At 32.8% G+C, this 19,295-nt stretch overlaps 1 protein-coding gene across 8 annotated transcripts in view; it reads right to left on the bottom strand.

Annotated features, from left to right (window-relative positions):
* The window catches only part of Dhc62b (Dynein heavy chain at 62B), an 835,389-nt gene that overhangs the window by 298,918 nt on the left and 517,176 nt on the right, over positions 1-19,295 (bottom strand). For all 8 annotated transcript variants that reach the window (XM_083104284.1, XM_083104287.1, XM_083104288.1 and 5 more), the window contains 2 exons: positions 13,029-13,249; positions 8,526-8,812 (listed from right to left, as the gene is read on the bottom strand). In XM_083104284.1, coding sequence (XP_082960410.1) covers positions 8,526-8,812; positions 13,029-13,249 — 508 coding nt within the window. The remainder of the gene's footprint in view (positions 1-8,525; positions 8,813-13,028; positions 13,250-19,295) is intronic.

Here is a 19,295-nt window from a genome sequence, read left to right as displayed (position 1 = left end):
AATCCTTGGAGGGAGAAATTACCAAACTCCTCCTGAAAATATTAATAATCCAAAAATCCTTAAGGAGGGAAGCTTCCAAGCTCCCCCTAAAAGAAAAAATTCTAGAATTTCGGAGGGAAATTTCCAAACCTCTTTAGAAAATTCTAGCTCCGTCGATTGCGAGGAGGGAAGTTACCAAACCTCACTACGCAACTCGGCACGTTTCAAACCTAAAAATTTTAAGGAGAGAAGACGAATATCCTTTCTAAATATTAATTTTCTAAGGATTGGATTATCCACAAGAAATCTCAAGAATAAATTTAAATCTTCTCATGTCACAACTGATGACGTTATTGAAAGGGCTCAAATTTATGATCTAAAAATAAAAAATTTTCGAAGCAAAAATAAGCCTTCTTCCAAACTCCTTTATTCCTCTCAAATTAAAACACAAGAAGTTATAGAAAAATTTATGCGAAAACGCAAATCACAGGAAGAGAAAAATATAGAAAATCGGATAATTAATCCCAATAATTGTAAATTGCAGCAATGTTTAATAATCTCCGAAGAAACAAAGGAGGATCAACCCAAGAAGATTATGGAGCTGCTACGATTGAAACATTCAAATGAAAAACAATACAGTATTGGAGACACGTTATCCAGAAAACCTGTGAGTTTCGAAGAGGTGAAATATAAAATGATGACAACCAAGAAAATTTTAAATCTAAACAACCCAGAAGACACAAAAGCAACCTACAAAACATTGACAGGAATTGATAACAAGAAAGAAGAAAATGATTATTTTTATTTGTGTTTTTCGAATACTGAGAAAATTGAAAATATCGTACCTAAAGGCAATTTATTCAATATTAATATTGATTCTTCATTATTTACATTCGGAGAATTAAGCAAATTTTTTGGATTACAAATATCAGAACAACCTTTAATTCACAGTTTTCTTAAACGAAACAAAATACAAACAAGGAGCCAAACAGTAAAATTAAAGGATAATATTAAAGAACTTAAAAAAAGAAACGACCCGCCGGATAAAAACTATCACAAGAAAAAAGGATGAGAAAAGAAAAGAAATGACAGAAGAGGAAGCAGTTGGAGTCAAAATAAAGCAGCCTATGATAATCACCGATATATTAAAATTTTCTTTCAACAAAATAACTGGAAATATCGTGGAATCTTCACCAAAAACCGGGAGAAATAGCAAAAATATTTTAACACTTCAAGATCAGTTGACAAAATTTTGCATGAGAATATCTCTATCACATCAGAAATCTAAAATCACCGCAAGGATTTTTGCAGTCCGATTTACTCGTACACTGGAAGCATCGGAAGCGATATTAATATATCCAGAAAAAATTTCCGTTAATAATTTAATGAAGGAAATTTCTAAATCATTGAAAATTTACAAATTTTGTACCTCTTATCTACAATCAAATGAATTATTAGAAAGATCTGATCATATAATAGAACATTTTAAACAATGTACAAATGAGCAGAAACAATGGAATAGATGGATCGATTTCACAACCTTCAATTATAATATCAACATATACGAAACAATTAAACATACTCCATATGAAATGAGTTTTCATAAAATAGCACGAGTTTCATCACACGAGTTTTTCGTCCCAGAAGATAACTTAATAAATTACGATAAATACTTAATAAATTCTGTAATATATCTTTCAAGAAAGTCTTTTTACGCAATTCAAGAAAATATTCATAATATCAAGGCAGAACTCAGATTTGAAGAGCATTATCAGACCACTCAAAATTTTAAATCAGAAAATCAAGTATTTTTATTGAAGAGATCGAAAGCGAGAAGATTCAGAGATCAGTATACAAGACTTCATAAAACATTCAAGAAATTAAAAAAGAATAATGCAAAAATTAAAATTAAAATAAACAATCTAATTGCGCACTTTAACCGTTTATGGATTTTCTACATTAAATCCAAATCCAACGAGATAATCTTCAAAGAATTAAAGGACTGCTCTTTAACGTTGAAAATAATAAATAAATCTGGTTCAACGCATAGACGAAAACAATTCTCAGAATCAGGAGATCCTTATCTTTCACCACTTTTAAAGGAAACTTCTATCTGCACTACAACCCAAGGACTGAAAACTATAAAATATGACCAGCTAAATATAAGCCATGACGAGAATACTTTCTATTACTTATGCTTATATATAAATAAGATCTCTAGCATTATTAATTGTAATCGTAATCACTACTCTTACATATATGTATACTTTCTATTATATTTTATATTCCCAATTTATTATATAGGTTATTATATATTGTTATACTTCCCCGTACATATAATTTTTAAGAAATGTTTAGATATTACGATATATTAAGATAATATATATACATCTGAGAATTATATCAAATGCTTTCCTTTTCCAATATGTGTATAAAAAAAAAAAACAACGAAAAAAAATTTATATACTAAATATATATAATTATATTATACATATATGTACAATATAACTATCATATGAAGAGAAATTTCTTTTAAAACTTTCTCTCATTATTAACATTATTTTTATATATATTATCTTAACTTCTTATTTTTCCTTTGACTATAGTTAAATTTAAATATATAGTTATATAAATATTAAGAAAATTTGGTTATATATATATTGAGAAAGAGGGAATAGAGAACTATTTTTCCTTGCATTGCTTTTTTCTATCTTATTTAAAGTCGAGTGAAGACTACTTGATCATCACTATAATATAGAAATGTTAGCATATCATCGTCGTATCCAGTGAAGTCTCGTAATAAAAAAGGGATAAATATCTCTTACATATGGACAATACATAGATCAACGGCATGCAGCATGCATGAAAAATTCACTTCGAAACCGTTAGAAAATCTAATGAAAATGCATCATGATCATTAGATCTGCTATTAATATTATCCCAACACGTAAACAGGGTGGAATCCGGATATCCAACTATTCTATAACCTACTCTACATAAAATTTCTGCTAATACTACAAAATAAGCTATATACAAAAATTACGGCATAATAAAATTAACCCTGCAAACAAATGCGGAAACTGCATTGAAAAAATATCCATTTGTCAACAAGGCATTCTCAATTGAAGTAGTGCCAAAAATCGCAAAACGAATGGAAAAAGAAAACAGGTTCTTCAACAAACCCTTTGACACTCAACATATATGTATATATTTTTTTTTATCATTGATGACCAAGTAGCTATAATTACGTATATTCTTTAGTTTTATTTCTTCACATGTTAACGAAGAGGAAAAAGAGTTCTATAAAATTTTTATTACGTAATTATGTATAATATTACATATACAGGGTGGACCATTTTAACCTTTAATGGAGAATAACTCGAAAACCAAGCCCGGGAGAGAAAAATGTTTCAGACAAAAGTTGTTTGGTTTCGAGGGGGCCATAAGATGGTATCATTGGTTTGACCTTGAAGAGTTATTTGAAGGTCACATGAAGGTCATCTTCAATTTCTTAAATGGAACCTACTATTTGTCATTGCATATTCTTGTAGCTTATCTCGAGAGCTTTCCAAAACACTATAATTAAGTACCTTTTCGTTAAGTACTTTTTGAGTTATGAGGCTTGAAATAATTTCTTAATTTTACATAAACCGTAAAATATCTTGTAAAATATTCATTTTTCGATTATCTTACCTTAATACTTTTATGTACAAAATAATGAGAGGAATCAATTGGTGTAAAGAAAACACATAGTTGTTTTTAAGAAAAAATATGGAATTGTTAATTGCAAATTACATATTTTTTCTTCAAAACAACTATGTGTTTTCTTTACACCAGTTGATTCCTCTCATTATTTTGTACGTAAAAGTATTGAGGTAAGATAATCGAAAAATGAATATTTTACAAGATATTTTACGGTTTATGTAAAATTAAGAAATTATTTCAAGCCTCATAACTCAAAAAGTACTTAACGAAAAGGTACTTCATTATAGTGTTTTGGAAAGCTCTCGAGATAAGCTACAAGAATATGCAATGACAAATAGTAGGTTCCATTTAAGAAATTGAAGGTGACCTTCATGTGACCTTCAAATAACTCTTCAAGGTCAAACCAATGATACCATCTTATGGCCCCCTCGAAACCAAACAACTTTTGTCTGAAACATTTTTCTCTCCCGGGCTTGGTTTTCGAGTTATTCTCCATTAAAGGTTAAAATGGTCCACCCTGTATACACAGATTTCTACTGATATCCATATGATATAAAATAAGTCAGAGAATTTAAAATTCTTTTTATGCTCGAACTTATAAAAGAAAGATGAAAAAATTAAGATAGCAGTTCTGAAATTAAGATTTCTTTCCTCCATTTTAAATAAAAAATTTATAGTATACATGTATAATATAAATAAAAGATAATTAATAAAGGTTTAAAAAAGAATAATTAATCATAAATAAAAAGAGAAAAAATATAATCATTACATAATCATATATTCTAATCATTATATGCTGTAATCATAAAACATTATTATCATTTAAGAATATGTTATAAGAAAATCTGTACAAGAAGGACGAGAGAACAAAGAAATAGTTCTGGAAGTTGCCTATTCTTTCCTCCTTCTTTAAATAATAAAAGAGAATTAACTTATACTATTATTATAATTACACTATATATTATACTCTTACACATTACTTTAAGTATATAATGCGTATAAATTTCTTTTTTCCGTTTCTCAGAAAGAAAAGAATCTGATATTTCTATTATTTGCAAATGTCGTGTACTCCCAACATTTGTCTAAGGCGGGGGGTGTTACGTCCGGTGGACTCCACGATTCTTTTCTTTCCTCGAAACGATTTCGTGGAAGAAAGAAATCAAGGATCGACTTGCATTTGGAATGTAAAGCGATTCTTCTTAGGAATAAAGATAACGCGTAGAAGAACGCAACCTAACCCGCGTGTATCGCCATTAAACTTTAACAAATCTAATTCAGAGAATGGCCAGTCGAGATAGCGCTAACGGAACTCTAAATAAATTCGTGAATTATAAGACGAAAAGTTGTTATAAGAAACTCCAACTGTCCCGTATCTATTGGTACGGCTTTATGTTCGAAGCCTCTCTATCTAAGGAATTTTTTAAATAAAGATCTGGTTCTCGGGAAGATTGTCAAAATCTAAACATACAGCAATATTCTTGAAATTGATAGTGCACGTGCGCTCGTTCGACAGGCCACCCTCAAGCGTTCTCCGAATCGTTAAATCATCAAGAACGATAAGCTAATCAACTTACTCCCACTCTCTACTGGATGGAGCTAAGTCTCGAGCCAAAGGGCTTAACCAATAAAAATCTTAAGAAAGGCCTCTCCTCCCAAAAATCAGCCTCCTTGTCCTTAAGAAGGGAGTATTAAAATTATTACAAAAGATTCCCACCATCCAGTAAGGAGGAGGAGTAATAACTTTAAAATGCAAGCGCAAGGCGCGACGCGCGCGATTAACACTCCAGTTGACAGTTCAGTACGCTAATTCTTCCAACGAGCAGCAGTGCAGTTGACAGTTCAGTTCACAGTTCCAGTCAAGATTCAGTCATTCAATTTTTAAATTATATAGCCTCGGAGATCCTTTTTTCTTGCATTATGCAATTGAGTTATTAATCTGTTTTATATCACAGTGAATATGATTTTGTCAACATTTAATTGTGCATCGTGTGAATTTTCTGATGAACATCTCCATTACCCAGCTCTTCATGTTATAAGCCTCCGACCTCAGCCATTGCAATTTTATCAACGCACTTATTTTTGCGATGCCAACGAGTTGTGAGTAAAATTGAGTTTTTCTCTAAAATCTACGTCTGACAAATAATTTTAAACGGTTTAATAACCATTAAATTTTTACTAATCACTATCAGTCAATCAATCCTTATTTCTCCTTCTCATTCGATTGGCGATTGCGAAACGATCTTTAGGTAATTAAAGAGTTTGAATTACAGATCTTTAGAGTAATAAGAGTTTCATCAATAATACTCTCGATCAGTTAGAATTCCATAGTAACCATCAATAGTAATTTATCGATAACAGTTCAATTCCCCTCTCCGTATAACTCTTATCTATTCGTTGCGGATTTCAGAATTGGAATTCACGAATATTCCTCCTATCTATTCGTTGCGGATTTCAGAATTGGAATTCACGAATATTCCTCCTATCTATTCGTTGCGGATTTCAGAATTGGAATTCACGAATATTCCTCTTATCTATTCGTTGCGGATTTCAGAATTGGAATTCACGAATATTCCTCCTATCTATTCGTTGCGGATTTCAGAATTGGAATTCACGAATATTCCTCCTATCTATTCGTTGCGAATTTCAGAATTGGAATTCACGAATACTTCTCCACTCTCCAAAGATTCTTTCCAGCAATCTATCCCATTAGTTTCCTTTAATTTTCTTCTCGATATAAATATATATATATATATATATATATATATATATATAATTACTTCTTCAAATTGTGATCGGATATATTTCAAATGAAAGGATTGAACGATAAATAAGCCTTGAAGATCGTTTCTTGATAGAGACCTAATATACCTGATCGATCATCTGTCTTCATTAATAATTACCGTATTTAAATCGCGTATCTTCAATTTTATTAGTGTCGCCTCGCAATTCGCGGTCAAACATAAAGCGTTGGGGAAATCGCCGGGAATCTCCGTAAGACGATTCGCGAACAATTCCTTATTTCTCTTTATTAGCTCTTTCTGATTTATTTACCGAGAATTTATATTGTTTTCTATCTTTATATCTCATTTCAACCCTTCTTTATATATATCTTTTCATTTCTACTTTTTCTTTACTCCCTTTCGTTTTCTTTTAATTTCCCATCCTTATATTATAATTTTTATTATTATCTTTTATTTTCTCTTTATATTATTTTCCTTTGAATTATCATTACTTTTGGGAGAAACCGTTGAAATAGATGAATAATTTTCGAACTTAGACTTGGCGAATCTCTTATCTTAATTTTATTATTGTATTTTAATTTAGACCTGTGTTTTAGCGAATTTAGAAAATTTTAATTCTAACTATAACACATATGCGCAAGCGACGAATTCTATACTTCCCTTAATGAGTAAGCGTTATTCATATTTTTATTACACATTCACTTTTTATTTTGTTTTATTTCTTATATTACATTAATTATATGTATATTGTATTAACCAGTCAGAATTTAATTCTTAACGTAAATTCTTCCCTGTATATTCTGACTGATGACTTCCGAACGATTGTAACACCCGCGAGCATATATACATACACATACAGATACCCACTCACGCATACCTACAACTGCTAAGATGTATTTTTCTTTCATTATTTTTTTTATAATATATGTATTTTTAATTTAATGTATAATTTAATTATTCAAAACCGTTCTCTTCCCTAAATCCTGAGATCGCACTAGGTCCCATCCCGCGTAACAAGGATTAAATTCCTTAACCGAAAAGGGGCCACCGAACGAATAGGCTTAAAAACGCAGCGTTAAAGAGACTTTCGGTCGCTGACCTGTGTCAGGCCCTTCACATTCGTTCGACCCGATCCATACACACGCCCGAACAAAGTGTGTCACGGGGTAAATAAGTTGCGTCCTTCCATATTGCCCATCCATTCCAGGGTCTGGACGTAACAATATTATATCTTTTATGTTTATATATTATAACGATGCACCCCCAAAATGCATCGTTTCCCGGCGAACACTGGCCGGAAGCTGCCGCCCGACGATCACCGGTTGGGCCGAGGCAGAGGTGCTATGCGCCCATTTTTTAATACTTAGAATAACAACCGGGTAGGAACCGATCGATCGATTATCATGACGCTGCCGTCGAGAGTCGATACCGGCGGTTGAGAACCCGCGCCCGAGACTCGGCACCCCGAACCAGAGCTGCCAGATCCGAGACGCAAGCAAGCGGCAACCGTGAGTGGAGAGGGTAACGGGCATGTGAGCGTGAGCGTACGTGTGAGCTCGGCGCTCGGAGCTTCGGGCCGAAAAGTACTCAATGAAAAATACTTTATTATGGTATTTTGAAAAGTTCTCGAGGTAAGCTATAAGAATATGTAATAAAAAATAGGGGCTTCCATTTAAGGAATTGAAGGTAACCTTCACGTGATCTCGACAATACTTTTTAAGATCATACTGATGTTGCTATGTAATGCATTACTTGAAACCTTACAATTTTTGTCTGAAACATCTGTTTCTAAAATCCATAGTTTTCGAAAAATTTAGGGGTTTCCATACTTTTTCCTCACCCTGTATATTATATATTATATCTAAAATATATGACTTTGAAATCTGAAGAAATATGAATTCTGAAAAATTTTATAAACTATTTCATTAATTATATTTTCTTTTTATATTATGTTTAATTTCTATCTGAAAAAAGAAAATCTCATTATTTAAAAAAAAATAGAAAAATAGAATTTGGATAATCACGTGAGATATGCATGTAAACATATACATACTCTATTTTCTATTTTTTAAGTGAATAAATAAATAAATATATTTATACCTATCGCTTCGTCTAAGGCTGGCAAAGCTTCAGCTAGATCTGCTTCGCATTCCATTTTTAATTGCTTGGCAATATCAGCTTGCACGTTTGCAATATTTTCGTCTTTCTTTACCAGAACTGTTGCTCGTTTGATGCTCGTTTCTTCTGCTTCTATTTGCTTCATTGTTTCCGTCGTTTCCTTCGCTGATGCTTCTAATTGAGGCTTGAGCTCTGTCAGTACAATGCGCATTTGACAAATTTGCTCAGCTGCATATTCCAATTTATCGAGACCACTGAGATATCGTTCTCTATAAAAGAATTCGAAATGTTGGATTGGCTATTAATTAAATGTATAAATAAATTTATAGAAAATTCTGAGTGAGTTTCGATTGTGCATATTATTCATCAGGATACGATATTTCTGGATTGAATACAAGCTCGATTAGATACAGTGCTAATCGAACATAGACACAGATTCGATGAAACATAATTTCTGTCAACGAGATGAAGTGAACTTCGTTTCGTGTATAAACTTGCAACCCTATGTCTGATTGCACAATTATTTGTAACGATGCACCGCGAATGCATCGTTTCCCGGCCGAATAACAGCCGGAAGCTGCCGCTCGGCAGAACACCCGCCGGGCAGAAGCAGGGGCGCGGTGCGCCCACATTTTAAAGTTGACAAACTCGTGCGAAAAGTCTGGGCCGCGTAACGGCCCAGCTTTAAAGATCCGACCGCCGCCGAAGACCGTCGACCGGGCCCGAACAGACAAAGCGCGCCGGCCCGCGTTCGGCGGCCCCGAACCTCTCCGAGCGGACCCGAACCGACCGACTCGTTACCCCCGCTCGGTAGGGGTAATTCCGAAATACGCCGACGCGGGCTAATTAGAGCAGTATAAAAAGACGGTCTCGGCACATTTCGAGACAGATCCTTCTGATCCTTCTCAAGCCAAGCTAGTCTGACGGCCAGCAAAGCGAAGAGAAAATCCTGGCGAAATCCAAAAGCCAGAAGGTAGTGAGAACGCTGTCTCTGCCGATTGATATCGGTGCTTGCGGGATCGCCTCCAACCCGAGATCCGAATATCAGACGTCGCGCCTATCCCGGGGTGGAACTTGAGCCGCCTCCGACGCTTGCTAGCGTCGCGACGCCTTCCGAAACCTTAAATCCTTAAAGAGGATAGAATTATAATAATTAATCTAAGTTGAATAACCGCACTGATTTAAAGCGCCGAATAGCTGAGCGATAAAAACCGCGGCAAAAACTGCGACGCGCGGCTTCGGCGAAATACGCCGCGTGCCAGGCTAATATAATCGATATTCCGCCGAGCGATCATCCGAAGAAAATAAATTAGCGGGATTAACAATTGTAGCGCACTACATCGCGTCACGTTAAATCGTAAAAACGCACTCCACCGCGCAAACCGCAGAACGACTAAAATACATCGCGGCGAGCGAATTGCAACGCGGCGATTCCATCCGCGCCGCGCGAATACATACTCTATGTAAATACTTGACTCACACAATAAAGGTTTTTTTTGTTATCTCAACACGCGTCAATTCCTAGAACCCGACGCACAGTGGAGTGAAACATACAAATTCTCGGACATAACAATGAAATATCTTTTGTTTTATTGTTTTATATATCTATTTCATTTGTATAGTATTTTAACTTAAGATTTCGATATAATATGATAAAATATTTTCATTTTATAATTTGAACGTAAATAACAAAGAATATATGAAAAACAATCGACGACAATCTAATAACCATAATTATGAAATATTTTATTTTCTGTATTTGGCATTACAATTTTTTTTATGTTATTTGTATTTATTTAATTACAATAAATGATTTATATATACTGACGGATGAAATTAGAATAAAACTATTAATTTAAGAATTTAAACTTTCAGATTCAGAATTTTCTGCATCATTATAACCGTAATAATTCTTGTACCTCTAAAAACATTTTTTGCTCTTTTGATTTTTTGAAATCAGGTCTTAGGCTAGATATAATGGGATCAGATGATATTAATAAATGATGTAATAAATCTGTATTTGTCGCTTTTCTACTGATTTTTCTAGTGTTTTCAAGGCGATATTTTCTAAATTGTTTATGTCTAGCTTCAATAACCTCTTCGCAGAGTTGTCCTATTGGCACAATCGCATATTTTATAATTTCTGAACCATGGAATAAAATCTTATGAACAGTAGCTGGCATATAGTACCACCCATATTTTTCAATAATAAGTCTCGCTAAATTCTTAGCATAATGATCGAATTTTTGTGGATCAATTTGTCGGCCTGATGCGATAGCTTGTAAAACAACCGCAAATTTCCGTATTATTTGTTCATCCAATCCGGTAATCTCCGCTGTGACTGAAGATTTTTCAAAAAATTTTCTAGCAGTGTTGCCATCGTTTGTGCTGCCGACACCCTGTTTGATTACGTCGATTAATAATCCCAATTTTTGTCTAAATTCTTCTTGAATTTTCTTCTTACGTTTTTCTTTACGAAGCTTCTCTTGCGCATCTCGGATCGACCATTTTTTTATTTCGAGATTATAAAAAACGTGTAACAAAAATTCCATGCATCTAATCCATCCGTGAAGACTTGATAATCCAAATTTGTAGTGCCTTATCGTAACACTCTTTTTACAAATAAGATCGAAATTATTCATATCTTTAGGTTTTACGCCGCATATGAAACATAAACACAAGCATACCAAGACACCATTCCTGCCGATTCGTGTACACACACACACACACACACACACACAGAGAGAGACTCAGAACACGCAAATATATCACGCATATTTTCACATATAATGTCGAATACATTTTCAGCGTACGTGAATCCAATTGTCCGTTTTGAACGTCTGTAACAAAAAATTTGTTCATTTTTGAAGGTCATGCCCATTGGGACTTTTGATCAGGAGGTCATAAACTAAAACATATCCAACTTTTAGACAATTTCATTGAAATCACTTTTCCATAAGATGTGCGGGGTTCTTTATTACAAAGTTAACAAACAATTAAAGATAGTGACTAATCGATGGCATATAAATAGTAATGTAAACCTTATTTTGCGTGGAATACTGAAAACCTATGTAAAATTATATACTAATAAATTATATAGTTTTACACTGAAAGCAGGGAGCAATATGGAACAAACTTTGTTTCGCGTAAAAAGTTGGAAACATATGCGGGACTATTGAATTTATTTTAAGTAAATCATGAAGTAAGAGTAAGGAGATGTAACTACACAGATTGAAAGTAGCAATGCAAAATGCTCCATGTAGGGCCAGGTTTGCTGAATGTAATAGTTTACAACATTTTGTCGCTATCTTGAAATTGTAAGTAAATAACAGATGGTGATATAAAAAGGTTAAAAATGATTACTGTTAAAAATTATTTATACTAATATTTGGATAATTACACTTAGAAAATATACTTATTCTAATTATTAATGCCATAAAAGATATTGCGTAGCTAAATTTATATTAATTTATTCAACATGTTAACAATTTTGGGTTATAAAAATTAAAAGTTTTGCTAAAGTTAATGCTAAAGGAAATATTATAATTTTTTTTTCAAAATCTATAACATCATATAAATTACAAATAAAATTTAGAATATACTTAGATTAAAATGTATTATCAAGATTTGATACACAAATTCTATACACTTAATACAATTAAAAATGACGTGACACAATTCAAAATGTGACTGCACATATATAAATGACACTACACGTAAACAAGATCGCGATGAAATGTTGTAAATTATTCCATTCAGTGAACCTGGCCCTACATGGAACATTTTTAGTCATCAACTTTTGTCTCTCTACATTATGAAGTTAAGTCTCCTTACTCTTACTTCATGGGGTAAATCTGCATAAACTGCACTCTCAGGAGGAGGTTAGATGTAAAATGAACTTCCCTTTAATTATCCCTCTTAATTATCTTACCTCTTAATTATCTTACCTATTTCTGATTTAAAACAAATCTGGTTTAATTTAGAATATATAACTTATTTATTATACAATAGTAATGTAAACTTTGCTTTGTGTTGAATACTGAAAACCTATGAGATTGGCATTATACAATAATAAATTGTATAGTTTCGCACTGAAGGTAAGGAGCGAACTTTTTATGCGATATGGAGTGGACCTCATTTCATATAAAAAGTTAAAAATCTATGCATGACTTGATTGAACTTATTTTGTAAATAATTTTATAATAAACAACGAGCGACAACTAAAACTTTTTGCAAGTTAATCAGGGAAATGTCTTCGACAACATATATCAAGGTCATCGAAATTGGTGAGCTCGTCGCTAATATGCAGTTTTATTATATTTTTTAATTTTTTGTTGAAGTGTTATTTGTATTAATTTATGTGATAAAATTATATATCTTTATTTTATACACGTATGAAAAAAATGATTTTAGAATTAAGTATTGCTTTATTGTATTATGCAGCAATATCGTTTTTCATTTGGATATTATTTATTGAGATATTACCTATTGAGAGAGAATTCTTGCCGTTTTCCCGTTGTTAAATTAGAAAACATTCGCACAAGATCAAGAAATGAGGCAGTAGTGAAATAAATCTTCCTACTAGTAGTTTTGTAGAATCTTGTACTCATATCTTTTGCATAAATATGGAAGAACTTACAAATGGTTATGGCTTCAAGCTTAATATTTTCAGCAAGTTCGACATCGGCAATGGTGCGATGTGCTACCTATTTTTTATTAATAAGAGTCAATAAAATACATTCTTTATTATATGATATATTAAGACAAATATAAATATAAAAATAATGTAATTGTATTAAGTTAAATTATATAATAATCTATATAATTAAAAATAAAATTTCTACAAATTTAACTTTTTCGAGCTAATAAAAGTCAGATGTAAATGATAATAATGTCAATCTCAAGGAAAATAATTCAATTTCAAACTGATTAATTGTGTGTGTATAAATTTCTCTTGCTACAATATAACTACTAAATAATTAAATAACTTTAATTTGAAATTTTTATTATAGTAAACTTTCCTAACTCTCATAAAATTTTTATCTATAACTTTTATATATAATCATTAAAAAGAAATTTATATGTATAATATATTTTTTTATATACTCATAAAACAAAGTTTTATGAAGGAGAAAGAACTGAACTCTATCAATGAGATTTATTGTGAATAAGATTATAGAACGAATTCTTTTGAATCTAATAATATTTCCTTCTTTGAACGCAGATGATCAACAATTTCAAATTTCAATATTATTAATTTGGTAAATGTTTACTTTAAGTTACACAACACAAATAATTTTTATTTCGATATACAGGGTGTCTGAAAACTTTTCGCGGTCCCGAAGTGTGAAAGTAGATTGGCTCAAATTAAGAAGGAAGGTCCTCTACTGTTTATACTGTACTGGGGATATTTGCAATAATTAACGAAAAATTAATTAAAGAAGATCGGCCAATACGCGTGGCTAGAAGCGCGCGGCGGCGAAGGCGGTCTCACTGTAACATAATGGTGGCGCGCAGTGAAGCGGTGATTGGGGAGGGGAGGAGCCTTCGCCGCGCGCCTACACACTCATCGCTCCTCCCCTCCCCAATCACCGCCTTCACCGCCACGCACTTCTAGCCATGCACATTGGCCGATCTTTTTAAATTAATTTTTCATTAATTATTGCAAATATCGCAAAACAGTAGAAAACCTTCCTTCTTAATTTAAGCCTTAATTTGAGCTTAATTATAAGCTCACAAATAAGATAATAAGTATGAAATTTTATTTAAAATCGCATATCTTAAGAAAAGAGCGCCACAAAATTTAAATGGTACATTACTTAGAAATGTACCCTCGACAATATATGTTGTGAAATGAAAATTATTCATGCTATGTAACTTAAAGTAAACATTTAACATTAATTTTTAGTAGCATTATAAATACAATTTATTAGAATTTATTGGAATTAAATCTCAAAGAGATTATTAAAAATAAAGTCTTGATCATTGTATCAAGGAAAATATTTCGCGCAATTACATCCGCGATAGGCTCTTATTACCCGAACATAAGTTATTTATTAGAATATTTATATTTGAATATTTGTGATATATAATAGGTGTATAGGTAACTGCATATTAACTTATAACCTAGAAAGTAGACTAGAAATTAGAAATATATTCCATGGAGATGGTAGACATGCCTATCGCATGCATTGAGGATGATTTTCATAAACTCAACTAATAATTTCTTTTTGAAGTGAGCATTCGAGATTGAATCGGATTGCCCGTTTCCCTCCGAATGCTCTGAGAGTCACGCATCACTATAAAAGATCAGTTCTCATTATCAATAAATTTTTTATCGTTACAATATTTAAAAAAACAGAAATCATTACTTTGTATATAAAAAAATATAAAAAAATTATTTCTATTAATTATGTTTATAGATTTTTAGATAAAATTTTGATAATAACAAACAAAGATCAAGATATATTCCTCTTATCAGCTTCAAACAGCATATAAAAAACATCATTTGATTAGCATGGTGCATTGCACAAAAAATTAACTTTGAAGTGTGAAATATCTAATAATATTAATGATATTAATTTCCTGCGAGAGAAAGAGAGAGAGAGAGAGAAAAAGAAAGAGAGAGAGGGAGAGAGTTATTGATCGATTGATTGATCTTTATTAGTTTTCTCAACTTTTCATAATACGATTCTAAATTATATTAAAATACTCTTTTAACATTCTCGCTAAAACGGTTCAATTCTTTTACATTTTATCTCAAACAGATAAGGCATTATATATATATATATATATATATATATATATATATATATATACACACAGGGTGTCCCATTTTAAAAGTTCCACCCTCATAACTTTTCAGGATCAACGTTTAAAGGAAAACGACTCCAATAAAAGTTGTAGGGAACAAAGGGGGCTATCTAATAGTGACCTTGGATTCGACATTAAAGGTCATTTTCAAGGTCATTTGAAGGTCAACTTCCGTTTTTTAAATGGGAACCCCTATTTTTTATTACTTATTCTTGTAGCTTATCTCGAGAGCTTTCCAAAACACTATAATAAAGTATTTCTTCATTCAGTACTTTTCGAGTTATGAGGCTTGAAATAATTTCTTAATTTTATATAAACCATAAAATATCTAGTAAAATATTCATTTTTCGATTATTTTACCTTAATACTTTTATGTACAAAATAATGAGAGGAATCAATTGGTGTAAAGAAAACACATAGTTACACAGGTCTACAAAAAAATGGGGTCATGATTGTTGTTGGGCAGCTGGGGATCATTTCCGAAGTAATTTTCTGCGTAGAATCCGAATCCGAGGTCAGAATTGGCCCATCACGTCAGGATTTTGAGATATTTGAGGTTATATACTCGAAAAATGGCTTTTTGGGCTACTTTTGAGGTTATGTACAGGACGCACAAAATTTTTTAGCTCTTTTCTTCTAATTGCATCATTTAGTACTATTCTTTTCCTTCAAAATGAGCTGTCGAATGGTCATCTACGATTTTTCCTTGCAAAGTTACGGCCATTTTAAGATGACATGATGAATTCCAAACCCTGCGCCGTTATAGCCCAACAACCTCATGAGCATTCACATTAAACCTGTAAACTTTGAATTATAAACCCAAAAACCTGGACTGAAAACTGTATATATGGGTTTTTGGGATCGCTGATTACGAATCTGATCTCAGATCGACCCCAAACCTATTATATAACTAAATCCACAACTATTGACCCTTAAACCCTAAACCCTGATCCCTTAAACTCCAACCCTAAGCCCTGATCCCTTAAACCCCCAACTCTAAACATCTTATTGCACAATGACATGTAACGAAAAGTACCATTTTTATCTCAATTACAGCTGTTTCAAGAGAATAGATAGTAGCCTGACTAAATTTCAATTTTAATTGTCTCTGATTTGAAAATGGTTCAGCAGCTTTAATATGTTTCAAGGTTTTAGTATGTTCTATAAGGAGAGCATGATGTGTTTTCAAAATGCAACCACAATATTTACAAGAAACTGTATTTTTGTCTGTTGGAATTTCCTGAATCCAATCTTTGCACAATGGATCTGATTCCTATTCTTTACGGTATCTTTGTGTATATGGGACTTTCCTTTTTGACATTTTTTCATCTGTTCACAATAAACAAATTAATATTTTAAAAATAATATTATTTCCCATATAGCACAGAACATTGCAGCAATTATTGCGGCAATATTGCAATGTTGCTGCAATGTTACAATAATATTAATAATATTGCTACAATATTCCGTGCTGTATGGGTTATATTATTGTTTCAATAAATTAAACAAAAATAATTTAAAATATTTTACCACTCTCTTTTATCTTCCCTGAAATTAAATATAGCGCTAAATATTTATTTATATTTGTAACGTTAACGTAAATTACACACATCAAAATTACACACATGTTCGCATTAATTGCACTAGTACCATCAACTATCGATAGAGGACGTGAATTGTGCCATCTAATTGTGTCATCACGTATCTAAGCTTCTAAGCTGTGTTCCGAAATTCACCAAAAATCTATAATATATACGACGTGTATTAAGCCGGTATTGCACTATAGGTTGCGGGCTCGGTTCGCGCAGTTGAAATTGACCAATCAAAGTAACCGGCCAACAAATTGTTTTGCTCTGATTGGTCAATCCCAACCGTAACTGAGCTTGTAACCTATAATGTAATTGGGCTTTATAGATTTTCAGTACTGGCAATGAATTGACCGAAATAGGACACAGTAGGATATTTTTTGCATTCCTCTAATCATAGAAATTAAAAACTACCAGATTTCCTACGTACTACAGTCTGCATAATTCTCCTACAATCGCCTATCCTAAACTACCAGACTTAATAGGAGTCCTACTGAATTGGCAACACTGATCGGGACTGTGTCCGATCGGGAAATATCGTCGTGTCCGATCGGGAATCAGTGTTGTCAGGCGGGTCAGGTTTTTCGCGCATGCGCAGCGAACGCGGCCTCAATGAAGTATCTAATACAGACAAAAAGGTGTGCCGCTGGTCGCCCGAAAAAATGTTTTCTTAGAAAATTATTCCGAGTAATCAACGGCACACATTTTTATCTGCGTATATATGCGTATGTGTTTACACACACGCATAATATAAAATACAGTAATACAGTAACTTTCCTTCAGCCCGCCAAATCTTCCATATGATATCTGATACCAGATACCAGTGATACAGCGTTGGTTAGCCGCCATTACTGTCGCGCATGCGCGAAAAACCTGACCCACCTGACAACACTGTCGGGAATGTGCGCAATCGGGACTCACTCTTCCCGATTTAGGCTGTGGTTTTAGTGTAGATGTTCCTGGTTCTTGCTGTTCTGATATACCTCCTTCTACTTCTGCTGTAGATGTTGGCGTTGAAATATTAAAGTTTATTTTTATTATTTCTTTTCAGATGCCTAATACGTTTGAAGAATGGTATGAGCGCGTTCGCTCATTTGAAGAAGAGTGAAATTTTCTTAACTGTGTGGGTGCATTAGATGGTAAACATATTGTTATAAAGGCACCTAAAAATAGTGAAAGCTATTATTTTAATTACAAAGACACTAATAGTATTGTGCTTATGGCTTTAGTTGGTCCAAAGTATGAATTTTTTTACATCGATGTCAGATGTAATGGCAGAATTTCTGATGGAGATGTATTTTTTCTTTATCCTCTGCTTTTGAAGATAAAAGCGTAAAATATTCTCGGACCACGATTATTGCCTGGGAGACAAAAACCTATTCCATTTGTCATTGTTGCAGACGATGCATTTGCAATGAAATCTTATATAATGAATCCCTATCCATTTAAAAATCAGCCTGGACCAAAACGTGTTTTTAATTACAGAATTTCTAGAGCATGTAGAGTTGTGGAAAACACATTTGGATTAATATCAACAAGATTTCGCATATTAAGAAGATCAATAGAACTAACCCCAGAAAAAGCTACAATTATGATTACAACAATATGTGCTCTCCATTTCTTTTCCAGCAGAAATCAAGAATGTATGCACTGCGCGGAACATTTGATATCGAAAATCAGATGGCACATTGGTAATTGGCGACAAGAACAAAATGAAAATGCAAATATTTTTCCCTCGAAACCCAGTATGCACCGCAACTATGCACTTACCTCCAAACAAATTAGAGGGGAATTTATGGAATATTTTATATCAGAACGCGGAAAAGTAGCAATATAAATATATATAATAATTACCTGTATCAAAATAAAACAAATAATAACTTACTAAATTTGATTCTGATTTTCTCGATTTCCAACTAAAAATTTCAACTGATCGAAGAATTCCCAATTACTAGTATATACTTTTCCACTTTGACTATTCTTCTTAGCCAGTATTTTTCTACACTCGCTTTATAGCTGACTGCGGAGATTATGAATTTTTCTCGTTACTTCAGAATCAGTTGTATTCAACTTTTCTGTAATTGAGGTTATGGCATTCGCTTTCTTCGCCCGATCTCGATAATCTTTCCGATTTTCACCCCATAAGACCGTCGACACTTTAAATAACTGAATTAAATGAATAATTTCATCTCGGGTCTATCATTTCTGTGTGGCCATTTTATTTACATCGATATTATTCAACAACTCATATAGCTTATTGTCAGACACTAAATAAATCATCAAAAACGATTTGATATCTGACAGTTATGTCGTACAGCGCAATTGGCGTGTATACACGACGCTGTCAGAGGGC

This window comes from Camponotus vicinus, unplaced genomic scaffold (genome assembly GCF_025532165.1).
Source record: "Camponotus vicinus isolate PSW18456_S1 unplaced genomic scaffold, iyCamVici1.0 SCAF_7, whole genome shotgun sequence".
Classification (NCBI taxonomy): Eukaryota; Metazoa; Arthropoda; class Insecta; order Hymenoptera; family Formicidae; genus Camponotus; species Camponotus vicinus.
The sequence above is the reverse complement of the archived record's forward strand: the minus strand, read 5'-3'. Positions and strand labels throughout refer to the sequence as shown.